General features: G+C 41.5%; 1 protein-coding gene across 2 annotated transcripts in view; it reads right to left on the bottom strand.

Moving 5' to 3' along the window:
* LOC146634883 (uncharacterized) overlaps positions 1-16,919 on the bottom strand; it is a 65,367-nt gene that overhangs the window by 7,253 nt on the left and 41,195 nt on the right. Inside the window, exons 1-4 of one of the 2 annotated variants that reach the window (XM_085378905.1) lie at positions 15,940-15,973; positions 13,311-13,661; positions 10,975-11,082; positions 3,256-3,576 (exon numbers count right to left, since the gene is read on the bottom strand). The exons of the other annotated variant lie outside the window; for it this stretch is intronic. Of the exons in view, the coding sequence (XP_085235031.1) occupies positions 3,256-3,576; positions 10,975-11,082; positions 13,311-13,661; positions 15,940-15,973 (814 nt within the window). Of the gene's footprint in view, positions 1-3,255; positions 3,577-10,974; positions 11,083-13,310; positions 13,662-15,939; positions 15,974-16,919 lie in introns of those variants that run through there. 2 annotated transcript variants of the gene reach the window in all.

Genomic DNA, 16,919 nt, shown 5'->3' with positions numbered 1-16,919 from the left:
CAGCCTGCTCCCCCAGCATGCAACAGCATAGAGGATCGCACTGGCCACCACAGACTCATAGAAAATCCTCAGCATTTTCTGGCAGATGTTGAAGGACCTCAGTCGCCTCAAAAAATAGAGACGACTCTGGCCCTTCCTGTAAAGTGCTGTGGTGTTTTTAGCCCAGTCCAGTTTATTGTCAATGTGTACTCCAAGGTATTTATAGTCCTCCACAATGTCAACACTGACCCCCTGGATTGAAACAGGGGTCAAGTGTTTCCTGGTCTTCCTGAAGTCCACGATCAGTTCCTTGGTCTTTGCCACGTTGAGCTGCAGATGATTCTGCTCACACCACGTGACAAAGGAGTCGACCACAGCCCGGTACTCTGTCTCATCATCCCTGCTGATGCATCCAACCACCGCAGAGTCATCAGAAAACTTCTGAAGATGGCAGGTCTCTGTGCAGTGGCTGAAGTCTGTGGTGTAGAGGGTGAAGAGGAAGGGGGAGAGGACAGTCCCCTGTGGGGCCCCTGTGTTGCTAATCACCTTGTCAGACACACACTGTGGGAGACGTACATATTGTGGTCTTCCTGTCAGGTAATCAACAATCCAGGACACCAGAGAAGCATCCACCTGCATCGCTGCTAACTTATCACCCAGGAGGGTCGGCCTGATGGTGTTGAAAGCACTGGAAAAGTCAAAAAACATGACCCTCACAGTGCTCGCCGGCTGGTCCAGATGGGTGTAGATACGATTGAGCAGGTAGATGATGGCGTCCTCTGTTCCGAGACGAGGCTGATAAGCGAACTGAAGGGGATCCAGATGTGGTCTTACTATGGGTCGCAGCTGGTCCAGGATGAGCCTTTCCAGGGTCTTCATGATGTGGGAGGTCAGTGCCACGGGCCTGTAATCCTGGGGGCCACTGGGACGAGGCGTCTTTGGTACAGGGACGAGGCATGATGTCTTCCACATCACCGGGACCCTCTGCAGACTCAGACTCAGCATAAACAGTTTATGAAAGACTCCACACAGCTGGGGGGCACAGGCCTTGAGGACAAGGGGACTCACTCCGTCTGGTCCAGCAGACTTGCCTGAGTGAAGTCTCCTCATTTGCATCTCAACCTGGTATTGAGTGAAGGTGATGGGTGGGGGAGGGGTGTCAGGAATCTCACAGGAGGCAACATGTGAAGAGAGAGGCTGGCACAGTGGTGTGGCTCTGGATTCCAGGCTGACTGCAGGTGAGGTTGTGGGGGTGGGAGCAGACACTGTGGTGTCGAATCTATTGAAAAACAGATTCAACTCGTCGGCTCTATTCTCACCTCCCTCAGCTCCCCTGCTGTTGGTTGGCCTGAATCCAGTGATGGTCTTCATGCCCCTCCACACCTCTCTCATGCTGTTCTGCTGGAGTTTCCACTCCAGCTTCCTCCTGTAATTGTCCTTAGCCTCTCTGATCTTGTCCTTTAGTAACACCTGGATCTTCCTCACCTCCTCTTTGTTGCCCCCTCTGAAAGCCCTCTTCTTGTTGTTGAGGAGGGCTTTGATGTCCTTAGTCACCCACGGCTTGTTATTTGGGTAACAATGAACAGTCTGAGCTGGAACAATGGAGTCGGTGCAGAAAGTTATGTAGTCTGTGATACACTCAGTAAGCCCATTGATGTCCTCGGCGTGAGGCTCACAGAGTGTTTCCCAGTCGGTCACCTCGAAACAGCCCTGTAGTTCCGCTATTGCCTCCTCTGACCACCTCCTAACAGTCCTGGTGGTCACAGGTTCCCTCCTCACAATTGGCACATAGCGGGGGGTGAGGTGAATCAGGTTATGATCTGACCTACCAAGTGGGGGGAGGGAGGAGGAGCTGTATGCATCCTTGACGTTAGCATACAGTAAGTCTAAAGTTTTCTCTCCCCTGGTGGGACAGTCCACATATTGTTTGAATGTTGGTAGTGTATTGTCCAGTGATACATGGTTGAAGTCACCCGAGATCACAATAAAGGCACTCGGGTGCTGAGTCTGTAGCCGAGCTATGGCAGAGTGGATAGTGTCACATGCAGCTGTGGGGTTAGCAGAGGGGGGAACATAAACAGCCACCAAGATGACGTGAGAGAATTCCCTGGGTAAATAATACGGCCTGAGTCCAACAGCACACAGTTCAGTGTCCGGGCAACAAATCCTTTCTTTGATTGTTATGTTGGCAGGGTTACACCACCGGTTGTTAACTAAAACAGCAAGCCCACCTCCTTTACGCTTACCGCTAGCGATGCTGTCCCTGTCCGCCCGAACAGTGTGGAAGCCTTCCACGGAAGCATTCTCATCGGGAATGACCTGGTGCAGCCATGATTCGGTGAAACACATCAGGCTACACTCTCGGTATTCCCTCTGACTCCGTACCAGTGCTGAGAGCTCGTCGATTTTACTTGCCAACGATCGCACATTTCCCATCACGATAGACGGCAGACACGGTTTAAACCTCCTCCTCGCTTCGAGCCTCCGCTGTCTCACCGTCACCTTTTTTCTTCTCTTCTGTCCTTGACCTCTGCATCCCCGATGTGTTTTCCTCCAAATTTCAGCTGGTACTTCTGCGGGCACTTCTGTGGGCCTGGCCAGCGAGCCGGCCGGCATCAGGGCGATCAGCTGATCTCTGGAGTAAACAGTCCGTGCGTGTAGGAGATGTGCCGCGGTCCCGTTCCATGATAAAAGTAACAGTTCCACGGCCACCAGAAGAACAAAAACTCTCTCAATCCACATGATTGAGTAAGAGATAGAAAACGGAGGAAAATACAAGTCAGAAAAAAAAAAGAATACGTAAGAAAAAAGAGCTAAACTAAGAGAAAAGCAGGAGCGACTGTAACAGGCTGCACGCTGGTTGGCGCATGCGCACTGGGCAAGTTAATAGTTGAAAAAGCCGCAGCAATACACAAAAATATAAACCATATTCTACTTGGTGACAACTTCACTTTGAGCCTTTAATCAGAATGCCTTAAGTTGGCTAGTTAAGTACCTGGCTAACATTGCTGTTATGCCATAACTAACTGCTATAATACCCATCACACTCAGTGCATTTCAATAATTTATCCCGCGAGTTTGCTAGCTAGCAAAATAATAATTTTAAAATTAGAATATGTAAAGTACATATACTCTAAAATTATTTACTAGGGCTTACTCAAAGTCCCCCACTGTGAAAAGGTGAAAATTCTTTTTGCAGACTTTTCAGGTGGATTTGGTCGTTGTCTTATCCATAAGTCTGATCTCTGACTTTTGACCTGTATCTACAGCACTGACCTCTGACAATGAGCAGCACTTCTTTTTTCATCAGAATCTCCCCCCTGTTGTTGTAGACGGTGCAGGTGTAGGTGTCCGTGTCTGTGGGGGGTTTCAGGATCAGACTGAGGTCTCCAGGTTCCAGTAAGTTTCTCTTCATCTTTGTTCGCCCTCTGTAAAAATGATGCTGTTCTTCAAGCTGGTCAGAGCCGTTCTGATACACGTGGACCTTCCTGTTGTTTTTGTTCTTCCACTCCACTTTAGCATCTTTAGGCAGGTTAACTGTGGTTTTGCAGGGCAGTTGGACAGACTCCACCCCTGAATCCACCTCCACCTTATAATCTGAGAGGGCAACAAAGCAGAACATGAGCTGTAGTGAACGTTACTAATCATCATCTTCTGACACAGAAATTATTTCTGTCCTCAACCTCAATATGACATTTGAAAAAAAAATGATCACAGTATTTTCTAACTAGAACACACTTTGGGGATTATGGTAATTCCACTGCTGTGGGTTTAATCATGTGTGTTTGATAGGCTCTAATTTTTTAACGTAAATGAACAGTCTTCTGCAACTTAATCACACAGTTACACAGGGTTCTATGCTGGGACCAATACTTTTTACTGTATATGTAACATAGTTAAATAGAGTTGAAGTAAAATCCCGCTAAATGGGACATTGGCGCCACCTACTGTTGAAAAAGTCACCCTGCAATATTCACAAAGGGCAAGGGATTCTGGGTAATCCTCAGAATAATGGAGGATTCCTGCGAGGTAAGGAATGCGCAAATGTCGTGGGGAGGAAAAATCATATCGCAGGCTGTTAAAGTAATACAGTCTGACCCGATTATTTTTGTTGTTTATACATCATTCGTTGCGGGTCATTTCTCCGGTCTTTATGTTGAACTGAGTGCACGTTTATGTGAGATTTCTTTATTGGGAGGAGAGGAAACAAATTGGGAGCATAGTTAGCTAACTCTGTTGTTGCTTTCCCATTTAGATTTTGTGCTGATTGCCCACGACATTAAAAAGAGAGCATTCTAACCATTGCCTTTTTGTTGTGAATGCAGACCAGAGAAGACACTACACAGAGGTCACATATAGATACTTTCCTGAGGAAACATTATTTGAAAACACTGCACCTCCACTTTATAATCTGAGAGGGTTAGTGGACATGGACTGTGCTAATATAATATTAGTGAGTGACTCTAACTGTGTTTTATGCCCCAAAATGGATAAACTTCCCCCACAATCTACTTTGACAAAAAATTCCAAAGCCCTTTGGCAAATTGTAAATGAGCTCGACCTTGTGGACGTCTGGCGACACTATAATCCACTACCTAAGGAGTACACTTTCTACTCTAACCCTCACTTGTCAGCATCTCGTATAGATTATATTTTTATGTCCAAGTGTATCAGTCAGTTAGTTCAGCAGGTAAATATTGGTCATATAGGTCTCTCTGACGAGGCTCCTGTGGTCCTAACTGTTCAACCCATGAGACATATTGAGCCTCCATGTCTTGGAAGATGAGCACACTGTCTCTTTTGGATGAGATATTTATACATTTCACAACAGAGCAAACAACATTATTTTTAGAAATAAATGTTAAAGAGGAGATAGACCCGAGAACTTTATGGGATATAAGGCTTACATTAGAGGGATGATTATTTCATACACAAGTCATGAAAGAAAACAACGATTAACAAGGCAGTTAGAGGTCGAGAATAATATAAAAAAAGCTGGAGAAACAATATTATGTAACAAAATCAGCTGAAACATTAAGTGAGCTTAATATTACCAGGACATCTTTGCGTAATTTGATAATGTGAAAGACTGAAAGAGATGTTTGTGCCAGACAACGGCTTTTTGCATCAGCTAATAAGCCTAAACGCTTTCTGGCTCGTCTTGCAAGTTATTTTATCACAGCTATTGTGGATGTGAATGGTGAGAGGCAAGTAGCAAACCGTCAGATTAATGAGTGCTTCAGAGAACTCTATACAAATTTATACCAGTCTGAGATGGACCTAACAAGGCTTAACTCAGGCTTTTTCCTAAACGACTTAGTATTCCCTCAGCTCTCTGAAGATCAGGTTAGCCTGCTGGAGTGTCCATGTGGCTGCTGGAGTCACCCACACATTGATGGAGGTGGATAAAGCTATATCTGCACTCCAGTCAGGGAAATGTCCTGGGGCAGATGGCTTCCCAGTAGAATTTTTTAATGTAATGAAAGTGAAGTTAAATAGTTTATTATTAAGGGTTTTTAATAAAGCATTCGAAGAATCGAAACTCCCAGAATCTATGTACCAGGCTAATATAACATTGATAGCTAGAAAAGATAAGAATCCGGAGTCATGCTCGTCTTACAGGCCTATTAGCCTTCTTGGTGTTGATAATAAGATACTTTCAAAGATACTGGCTCTTAGGCTAGAAAAGGTAATGTGCTCTATTGTGCATGCTGACCAGACAGGCTTTATTAAGGGGAGGAAGATTTGGGTTTGGGAAAAAGTTTCTGGGGTGGATCAAAATTATATACAAATCACCAATAGCATCTGTGTTAACTAAAGGCTTGTTATCCTCCCCAATTACATTGAGCAGAGGTACAGCACAAGGTAGCCCATTGTCACCACTATTATTTGCTTTGGCCATTGAGCCTTTGGTCATTAGACAAAATCCAAGTGTTCATGGAGTCAAAATTGGGGATAGACAACATAAAACTCTGCTCTATGCAGACGATATTCTTCTGGCACTGACTGACCCTGCTAACTCTCTACCTGTTCTTACTAGGTGTATCAAGGACTTTGGTCTTATATCTGGATACAAGGTAGATGTTGATAAATCTGTTATAATGACTGTGTAGTGGAGGGGACATTGAACCTTTATATGTTAAACCTTTTCACTGGGCACCACCAGGTTTTGTATATTTGGAAGTTAAAGTTACACCAAACGTTAGTCACTTATATAGAGAAAATATAAATGGAATGGTTCAAGATCTTTGAGAGATGCTGAGAAGATGGAAGTCACTTCCGATGTTATTTTTGGGAAGAATAAATCTCATTAAGATGGTAATCTTACTGAAAATATTATATCCCACAGGCATGTTGTTTGCCATTTTGAAATCAGAAGATATTAAAGTAATTAATAAGGCTATGGTGGATTTCATTTGGGCAGGAAGAAAACCCAAAATTAAATTGGACACACAATTAGCCTGCCATCACCAGTGTGTGAATGTGTGTGTGAATGGGTGGATGACTGAATGTAGTGTAAAGTGCTTTGGGGTCCATGGGGACTAAGTAAAGCGCTATACAAATACAGGCCATTTACCATTTTACAGTTACCGAAAGATCTGGGCGGGTGAGGAGAGCCAAATATAGAAAATTATGTTCTCTCAATACAAGCGAGGATTCTTTCTTCCTGGATACATGAATGTTATGATCTGCCAAGGCTAAATATTGAGGAAGTATTATGTAAACCATCCTCACCTGTTAACTTTCTAGGGAAACATCTAAATGACTTACCTCATGGAATAAAGCACAACCCACTGATATATAATGCTATGTGGACGTGGGGAAAATTTAGAAAACCTTTTAACAGCAGCCTTCGGTTTAATATTTTGTCAACGCTTATAAATAATCCAGACCTTCTGCCGCAAAGCATAGGGTCGAGCTTTGTGGGATGGCATAAAGTAGGTGTAAAGAGGTTTTATGACCTCTTTAAACATGGTGAGTTTAAATCATTTGAATCCCTGAAGTCCCAGTATTCTATGTCAAAGACTGAGTTTTATAAGCATTTGCAATTGAGAGATTATGTGTTAAAAAATGCTAAATCATCAGAAATCGCAACAGCCTCTTTTCGGTTGGAGAAATTCTTTCTGGATAAAAGGGAGCATAAACATTTTGTATCAAAGTTTTATTCAGAGATTTATGCCCTAATTGTGGACAAATTAACATGGTTGAGAAAATCTTGGGGGACGCTGCTTAAATGTGAAATAGATATACAGGCATGGGACAAAATTTTGCTCCTTCCATCCAAAATCTCTGTTTGTAACCAATTTAAAGAACTGCAGTACAAAATCCTGCACAATGTGTATATTTCTCTGTATATTTATAGTAAGTATAATATGGGAACATCTCCAAATTGTCTCAAGTGTAAGGCCAGAGTGGGCACTAGATTTCTTGTGGGAATGCTATTATTCAGTCATTTTGGAAAAAGGTCTGCGCCAATATTAGCACAGCCATTGGTCATCAGGCGACAGAAAACCCATTAATGCATTCATTTGGATATATTCCTGTCTCACTGGTACAACATGAGCATGTAATTCAGTCACTGTTAATGTTGGCCAGGAAAAGCATCATGTTGAGATGGGTGGGGGCTGAGCCTCCCTCCATTTCTCTATGGAAGTCGCTCATCATTGATGTCATGACTCTGATCAGGCTGGGACATTATATTGATGGGAGCTCCCGAATTATTGTGGACAAATGGAAGAAACCACTGGAAGCACTGGGAGTAACCTGTAAACTGGATTCTAATGGACAACAATTCTGGACATAAATAATCACAAGTTCTCTGTGGACTCTGGAGAATGTGTAATACTCTAGTGCTGTGCAGTGTTACTGTTTTGGATGTGAACCAGTCTTGTATTTGTTGGGGGGAAAAAAGTTAAATAAAAGTCTTAAAAAAAGAAAACACGGCATACTTTTTCATTTCAGACGATACAAAGATTTTTTTTCATGTATAATGAAAGATGACAATTAAACTGTAGCCACGCCTTAATGACATAGGCTTTAATTTCCTTTTCCCAAATTTATATAAAATGAAGGTTAATGTGCCCTAAAAATCTAAAAAACACAACAAAACATGGTGTCTCAATAGATAGTGACGTTGAATGCATTACCTCGGCCTCCAGTAACACTCTGAAGAACCTTGGAGTCGTCTTTTTAACCAGGATATGACCTTTCTGACACATTTTTGCTGTTAAAAAGATCATCTGATTGTTGGGGTTTCCTCCAAATTATTGTACGGTTTTAAGTACAATAAAGCATTCTGAGGTCAGCCAGAGGCTGACTTTATCCCTTATGACGTACCTACTTTTAAAATAAACATTTACTCAGTTGTAGTCACAGAGAAACGGCACATTCTTGAAAAATACTTTGACTTGGATGGTTCGCTATAGAATATTTTCTCAGTATCACTGTTGGCTCTTTGCCTTATAATACAAAAAAACATTAATGCCACTGTTTTGATTTGGGACTACATAAAAATGAATTGAATTTCATATTTTTTGAACTTTCAATGTAAACCTTGTCACCAAATAAAACATAACAAAAGTTGAGTGTATGAGGTGATGTTAACAAAAGTTAAGTTTTGAAAATGTAAAATAACTGGATAAAACTTTACAGGCAGTTTGACAATTCAGACATTTCTGAATAGTTTTCTGGGTTGTTACTTGCTAAGACCCCGGTTTGAATTATGAGCATGGCCTTCATTTTTTTGTTAGATTCAATTTAATATTTGAAATTATTCTTTAGATTTATTTAAATTTTTACAAATTTTAAAAGTTTTCAGCATCTTATAATTTCTCTATATTGTTCATTTCAGAGGCCAGACTTTTATCTAGTTTCTCTTCTTTTAAGTGCTCTGCTGTCTTTATGAAGGTGTTTCAAAGTTGTTCCTTGGAGAATGTTTTTCAAGCTAAATTAAAGCGTTAGACCAGTGTTAACTTACCTCTGCCAGTCCTTGATATCTATTATTGAGTGATTTGTATATATTGTGCTTTTTCTTAAATCTGTAAATCTGTAACATATTGTTTAGTCTAGTTAATAGTCTGTTACTGTTACTGGATTGTGGCAACTGTAACCCACATAATTTAGGGATTAATAAAGTACGCTGATTCTGATTGAGCATGATAGATGTGCGTGGGTGTGTAACTCTTATCAGCTTTTTTGAGCTATGTTTCATGGGGGCTGGCCTGGGTCTTTGGAAATGGGAACAACAAACAACTTGTTTTTAATTGTGTCGTTCTGGGTTTTTTTTTTTTTTTTTGTTTTTTTTTTGTCTTTCATGTAGTAGATGTTTTATATATTTTTGTTAAAAAAGTGTGTCAGCATGTTCTGTCAGGTCATTTCACCAAGTAGAAATTTCTACTTGGTATATTTTGTATATATTTGTTAAGTTACACTTAAGTTTGAGATGTACAGAGCAAGTAAGGAAAGCTAAACAAAAATACAGGGGTTCACAGTCGTCAGTTTACTGCATTTTAAAACAATGCAATCCATGCATTATTAGTAAAATTACTGTTAAGACATTTATTTAATACATTTTAGCAAATTGTGCTATTAAAGTTTTTATTTATTTATTCATCTTCAGGATTCAGACGATTCTTCCCCATAAATTTTGCATATGATGATGATATGATGCATATGATGAACGCTTATCTCCAAAGCCGAGGTCAGACGGCAGGTCTGGGCCCAGCGCATGCTGGAGAACTGGATATGCTGTCTACACTGGCTTACTCTCACCCTACTCACCCTGTTGTTTGTCATGTGCTTTTGTGCTGAGGTGTTTTTTTCTGTTCTCAAACTGTTCTCCCATCAGGAGCTCAGTCTGGGTGGAGCTTATTTCTCCCCCTCTTACCTCATGTTGTGTATTTTCGCTGTTTTTCTTTTCAGCCTACCTCTCTGACCTGTCTCCCCGATGTGATGTTGTGTAAGTATGTTTGGTTGGACGGTTCCTTTGTGAGTGTGCATGCGCCAACCAGCATGCTGCCTGCTGTAACCCATAATTTCCTTCGGGATCAATAAAGTATTTCTGATTCTGATCATAACTAAATACATACATACTGGAGGTTGGGCTCTTATTTGGGGTACATGTACCAGTTGTTGGATTTGGAGTGGGTTTTTGAAACGGAGTATAAAAATAAACCACAATAGTATTATACTGTACTAAGATTACATGGCAGACAACTTGAGTAAGCAGGCAGGACTGTGATTTTTACTCCCATTACTGTTAATTTATTGGGGAAAAAATTGCCATGCCATGCTTTCATGTTCATGAAACATTATTTATCAATAACCGTAGAATGCAAACATCACATTTTGCTTTCTGCTTGTCCAGTGTGCATAACCCCTGTTGTTATATTTATAGAGCTCATGAATGAACTTTAATTAGCACTGCTCTCCCTAGTGGATGCACACGAGATTACCACTGGTTTTCATAAATGCTGTTAACATTCATGGTAACATTGTTCACATAACAAGTGGAGGATGTCATTAGAGTTAGGTCAGCCAGAAATCAGTCAGGAATCCACCAGTTATCTGTGATGGTCCTGTCAAGAATGAGGCAGCAATTGAAAGATGCTGTATTTGTATCTGCAGCATTACTATGATGACAACCACACACTCTGGGTAGTACTGGATTGCAATGTAAAACCAGTCGATCCGATTAATGGACAAGTAACTAATGGAAAAGGGGCTAGTCTCAGTCAGATTGTGTCTCAGTTTGTTCCTGATGTGTTCCTGACTCGTTCTTTGGTAACTAGTCTGCAGCGTCCTGTAAAGTGCTGCAGACATGTTGGATGAAGAGCAGAAGAACAGACAGACTGAGCCTCCACAGTCGGCCATGTCTCACACACATCAGCACAGAAACCATGAAGATCTCATGTGTCTGCTCTGAACAGTCAAGGAGCCACCAGATGACTCCTGCTAACCAGTGGTATTATGGGTAGTGTAGTAGGAGACACTCACCTGACATGAAATAGTGCCGGAAATAAAAAAGAAGACCTCCAGAAACCACAAGAAGAACAAGGAGAACCAGGAGAACCAGGAGAGCTGTGGCCCAGGATGGAAACTGTTCTGTAGAGAAACATAAAGAAAATAGCAACATGACCTTTGACCTACAGCTGCATTCCTGATCTCTAACTCTATCCTCTAATCATATAAAAATATTCTCTGACTCTTTTTGTTTTGAATGGCAGCTAAACTGTACTCTATGAACTATTGCTATGGTTACCAACAATTGAGAGATCATAATAAATGTCAAATCATTAAAATCTCTGGTTACAATAAGAAACGCTGATTCCAACACATTTCTTAAAACAAAACAAATAAACCCTTAACAGTTTCATGTAACTGCTGACCAATGGAAAAAGTAAAAAATACATTAGAAATATATTCACAGACGTGTGTGTCAATACTAAGGTGTTCTAATTTTCTTTCTTATGAAGCAACAAACTATTTCTCCAGGCTAAATGATGATCTTCTAATTTTGTGATACGCCATTTCCTCTCCAGCTTATCAGTTATCTGCTTTAAGCTACGTGTTTGAGAATTATATACCGTATTTTCACAACCATAAGGCGCACTTAAAAGTCTTAGATTTTCTTCAAAAAGTACGGCGCGCCCTATAGCGCAGTGCGCCCTTTGTGTTGTAAGGAGGACCTAGTAGAGAACACCATGAGAACGCTAAAGGGTGAAGTGTGTGCGTTGACTTTATTGCACATACCTGTATAAAAGAACAGGTATGTGCGTTATGCAGGACACCGTTGTTTTAACAACCCTGAAAATGGCAAAGAGACACGCTTACGAAGCACAGTTTAAACTGAAGGCCATCAGCTACGCGGAGGAACATGGAAATCGAGCAGCGGCGAGAGAATTTAAGATTAATGAATCGATGGTTTGCAAGTGGAGGAAGCTGGAAAACAAGCTCCGACAGGTCAAGAAGACGCAGCTGAGTTTCCGCGGACATAAGGCGATCATCGAGCAAAGAACGAGCGGGAGAAGCGTTTCGACGGTCACCATTCGGCTAAAAGCAGTTTCACTTTCACTTTTTATGAAACGGTGCCATTTTTCCATCCGGACCAGGACTACGGTAGCGCAGCAACTTCCAGCGGATTATAAGGAAAAGCTGGCCATCTTCCGCTCCTACTGCAGCAAACACATCGGCGACAAACACATCCAGCGATGGATGACCGATGGAGACCACAGTTTCACCAAGAGTGGAAGGCAGCGCCCGGCGAGTTACGCCACAATTTGCCAATGGATTGTAGATGCTTGGGCTAACATGTCTGCTGGGACTGTTGTTCGAGCTTTCGCAAAAGCCGGCATCATTTCCGAGGAGCCGCACGGCACGGAAAGTGACTCTGACAGTGAAGAAAGTGAACCTGGCATGTTTGATGGAGATTTAGCGCAGCTGTTCAATTCAGACACAGAGGATGAGGACTTCGATGGGTTTGATTGATGATAAAAATGTGAGTACCAAACTTTGTTTTGCTCCTGCTTTATTTTTAAATACGCATACGGTACTTGTATGCGCCCTATGATCCAGTGCGCCTTATGTGTGTGTGTTAAATACAGTAATGGCACACATAACTGAGACTGCGCCTTTTAGCACAGTGCGCCTTATGGTCGTGAAAATACGGTAATAACAAATCTTCAACTCAGTTCTTATGAAGGTAACACCAGGATCCTGTTTTCGCTTCTCAACAAACGTCTTCAACGCCCTGAGGTCTACCCACCACACTTCTATTCATCTGAAACCCTTAACTCATTGATGCTGTTCTTCACCACGTTCATTAATAACATTCACCAGCAACTCAGTTCGAATGTTGTGTCTATCTCCTCTTCAGACCCTTTTCTCCATTTTGAACCTTTCATGTTCCTAATACATCTGACATTTCTGAGTTCATATATAAATCAAAGCCGGCCACATCTCATCTTTATCCTCTGCCTACAGCACTTGTGAAATATTGGCTCTCTTCCTTACTTCCACTCATCTCTGCCATCATTCACTCTTCACTTACCACAAGAGAAGAACAACAATCATCTCAAGGCGCTTAATATTAAAAGGTAAAGACCCTCCAGCAGAATCAGGCTCTCAGAGTGGTGTAAAAATAGATGGGCGAAGAATAAACACCAAAGAAAAACCCTTCCAACTCAATCTCTCCACCTACCCAGTCATTTTTGTCTTTGCTTTTTTTTGCCTTACATTTGACCAATTATTCCCTTCAGTTTGACCCCTGACCTTTGTCCATAGCGCTGACTTTTGACCTATAAGTACAGCAAGTATTTGGGTTTGTGTCTGACCTTTGACCTGCAGCTGTATATCTATCAGTCTCCTTTCTTCTATTCCATCACTGATGGAGCAGGCGTAGTTGCCGCTGTCAGTCAGTTGTGGTTTTCTCAGAGTGAGGCTGAAGTTTCCAGTGTTCAGAGCATCAGGCCTCATCGATGTGCGCCCGCTGTAACCCTGGTTTTGCTCTCCAAGATCATCTCCTTCTTTTCGTCGTAGATGGACAGATTTGTTATAAAGATCTTCGTGAGTCCACATCACGGTGGAGTCATTCTCAGGTATTAAACCTGAGAACTCACAGGGCAGCAGGACAGACTCTGCCCCCTCATTCACCTCCACCACCACAGACAGGGCATGCTGGGAAACTGAGGAGAGGAACAGAAACACAAATGAACTCCATGCTGTGCAGGAAGCAGAGAGACCAGCATGAGCAAGACCTCACAAGGCTTGAAGAAGTCTTTAGGATGTATTCCACCAAAGCAAGACATGGTCTGTTATTCATTTCAGGAGAGTAAAATCATTTGGTGTATTTAATTATAAATGATTTTTGCTAAGTCTACAGTTAATGTTGGAATATACACCTCTTCCTGGTCTTTATTTTACAGTCCTGATCCAAAGTTTAAGACACTTCAAAAATGGCAAAAAATCGTATTTTTCATGTTTGGATCTTAACAAGGTTCCAAGTAGAGCTTCAACATGCAACAAGAAGAAATGGGAGTGAGACAAAACATTTTTTGAGCATTTAATTTATTGAAAACAACGCTTAAAGTGAAACAGGCTGTTTAACAGCTGATCAATAGTTTAGGCCCACATGCCTTTAAGAGGCCAAATCTGGGCAAAAATGTGGATTCGCTGTTTTTTCTGTCCGGTAATCTCACTGTCATGATGCTCTGATGGCAAAGGCAAAAAAAACTTTCCCTTTTTGAATGTGGTCAGTTTGTTGAATTGCATAAGAAGTGAGAAAATAATTTAGGGCAAGAAATCATCCCAGGCTACTCATGATTGGCAAAGGCAGGTCATGTGGAGAGAAGTACACCCAAGCGCAGATAAACAGAACAAAAAAACTGCACAAAAAAGCTACTAAAACAACATGGAAGGGGAAACTAAGAAAAACCAACTAAACAGGGGAAAGCTAAACACGAGAAAACCACAATAGAGGAAATTGGAGCAACCTGGGGACTTGGAACCACGAGGAATCAAATATTGGCCGACAACCCAACGAGGAACAAAGGAAACACCCACAATATATACACAGAGGGCTACGAGGTGTGGTGGAAGATTTCTTTTCTGATGTATTAATCACATATTTTAATCATATCACTTTAGTAAAGCAAGATCACTGCTGTCACCACTTGTATGTATGCATGTATAATGTTATCACAAGTGGGTTTATTGCACTTTCACAGAGGGCCCATTGTAAAGTTCAAGAGATCCATCCATAGAGCGGGAGGGGGTCAAGGATGAGCTGGACTGGATATATGATGTTCTTTCTTTGAGAGTGTTTGGGAAGGTATAAAAGAGTTTCAGGCGGTGTCAATATTCAGACAACCATTTTGGTGTTTGACCTGAATGTTTTCTCCACTGCTGTGTTTTTCTTTTTTTAGTAAACCTCACTTCAAAAGAGATGCTCATCTGGTGGTTGCAATTTTATTTAAGATTTTCCACAACAGAGGGAATACACAACAGGAGGGAGACATAGCTGAACATAATCTGACATGATGAACCAAAGGAAGCAAAACTCAAAACACTGAACGTGGGATGCAAGACTGTCTAAATAAAAGAGGAAACAAGAGGCATTTACAAAGACGCAGACTTCACACTGTGATGTGGAGACATGACTGACTAGGGAAACTGATGCAACATGAGAATAACTAAACGTGGGACAGAAAACTAGAAACTAGGAACTATAAATATAACACAAGCAGAAATCAATAAAGAGAACCAAACCTATGAAACACTTAACACCACAGGAACAAAACCTAAGGAGGAGGAATTACCAAAATATATCCAGAAACGAATGAAACGAAGCATATTAGTAATCAAAAAACACAAACATGGAGTCACCAGACTCCGGACCTTGGCAAAAACACTAATTATGTAGATTAGGACGGTCACAATATCAGATTACCACATGCCCAAATTATCATGATCACAAGAATTCCTGACAATGTTCTTATCTCAATGTCTGTGCAGATTTAAGAAACACAAAAAAGAAAATATTAGTCAAATTAAATGTTAAATGTCTTTTCAGCCTCTTGCTCTTTCTCAAGTGGATAAACCTGTTTCTGTTTTCTGCTGTACTCATGATCTTTCCCCAACACACACACACACACACACACACACACACACACACACACACACACACACACACACACACACACACACACACACACACACACACACACACGTCCCCCTCTTCCCCTCTACTTGACTGACTGTGATGCATCTGCACAAAACAAAACTTTGTAGAATCGCTTAAAACTAAATAATTTAACCAATAAACAGTTAACAGACTCTAATCCAGTAACTGACTCTTACTCAGGCATCCATGAAACATATTTCCATGGCTGCTGTAAACATTTCCTGCCTGAAATAGGCAGTTTACTCACTTCAAGACTTTTAAATATATTTGGAGTTTCTTACCGAGGAGCAGGAACGACAGCAAGTTTTTCATCATCCTTCAAAGAAGGACAGCAAACACAGAGTCCTGATCACTCTGCTCATAACTGAGTGAATCCACATCTCAAAACTCTGCCATTCCTGCCTCACTGCTAACGAACAGAGAGGATTTCCTGCTGGGCTGTGATCCAGTAAACTGGTTCAACATGCTCAGAGGCTGAACTTGAAGTTGATAAACCCTCCAGGGCGTGGGTGCATGATTCACCGTGGAAAGAGCAGAGCCTCCATTTGGTTTGAGTTTATTGAAAGAACCACATAAGTTTGAAATAATGCCACATATTTGAACTGGATCAATAACAGATAAGAAAGGTTATCAGAACACCATCAGCATCTGAATCCCAACATTAAGGTGGATGTGAAAGAAACCCTGCTTGTCTCCAGGTGCAGCTGAGTTTGAGAGAAGTGCTCAGGGACCGTCTACAAAGTGCAACACCACAAAAACATGTTGCTGCTTCACTGATATACAGTGGTGTTTCTCCCAGATCACTTTATACTGCAGGGCCATCTGGTCCTATCAATCATTCTGCCATAATAAATAAAAATGTGAATTTTTAAACTGTCTTGATGCATGCTCAAACAAACAAGCTTTATTATTTGTCATATACAGTATCATACAGAGAACGATGTGTAGTGAAATGTTCTTGTGTTTGTGCTGCAGACAAAGCCACGCCATTCCAGGGTTTTCTGGTTAGCATGAGGGGTGAAGCCAGGATCCTTACTGGATACTGGGTGGGAATCAAACTTGCAACTCCTGCTTCAAAGATGTGTAGTTTTACCACTGCACTACCCAGCTACTCAGTCATCAAGGTAAGGTTTATTTGGAGATAGACTTAAACCAATCAAAAGGAAACATTTGAAAGAATCCAAACTAAAGTGAAAGAAGAAAATCCTCTCAGGAAACTCACTGAAACTGAAGTGAAGCCAAAGAAAAAGTCCAAATGAAA

This window comes from Diplotaxodon limnothrissa, linkage group LG3, assembly GCF_057381915.1.
Source record: "Diplotaxodon limnothrissa isolate DT_005_m linkage group LG3, D_limnothrissa_male_GT1.1, whole genome shotgun sequence".
Classification (NCBI taxonomy): Eukaryota; Metazoa; Chordata; class Actinopteri; order Cichliformes; family Cichlidae; genus Diplotaxodon; species Diplotaxodon limnothrissa.
This window is presented reverse-complemented; position numbering and strand designations above follow the sequence as displayed.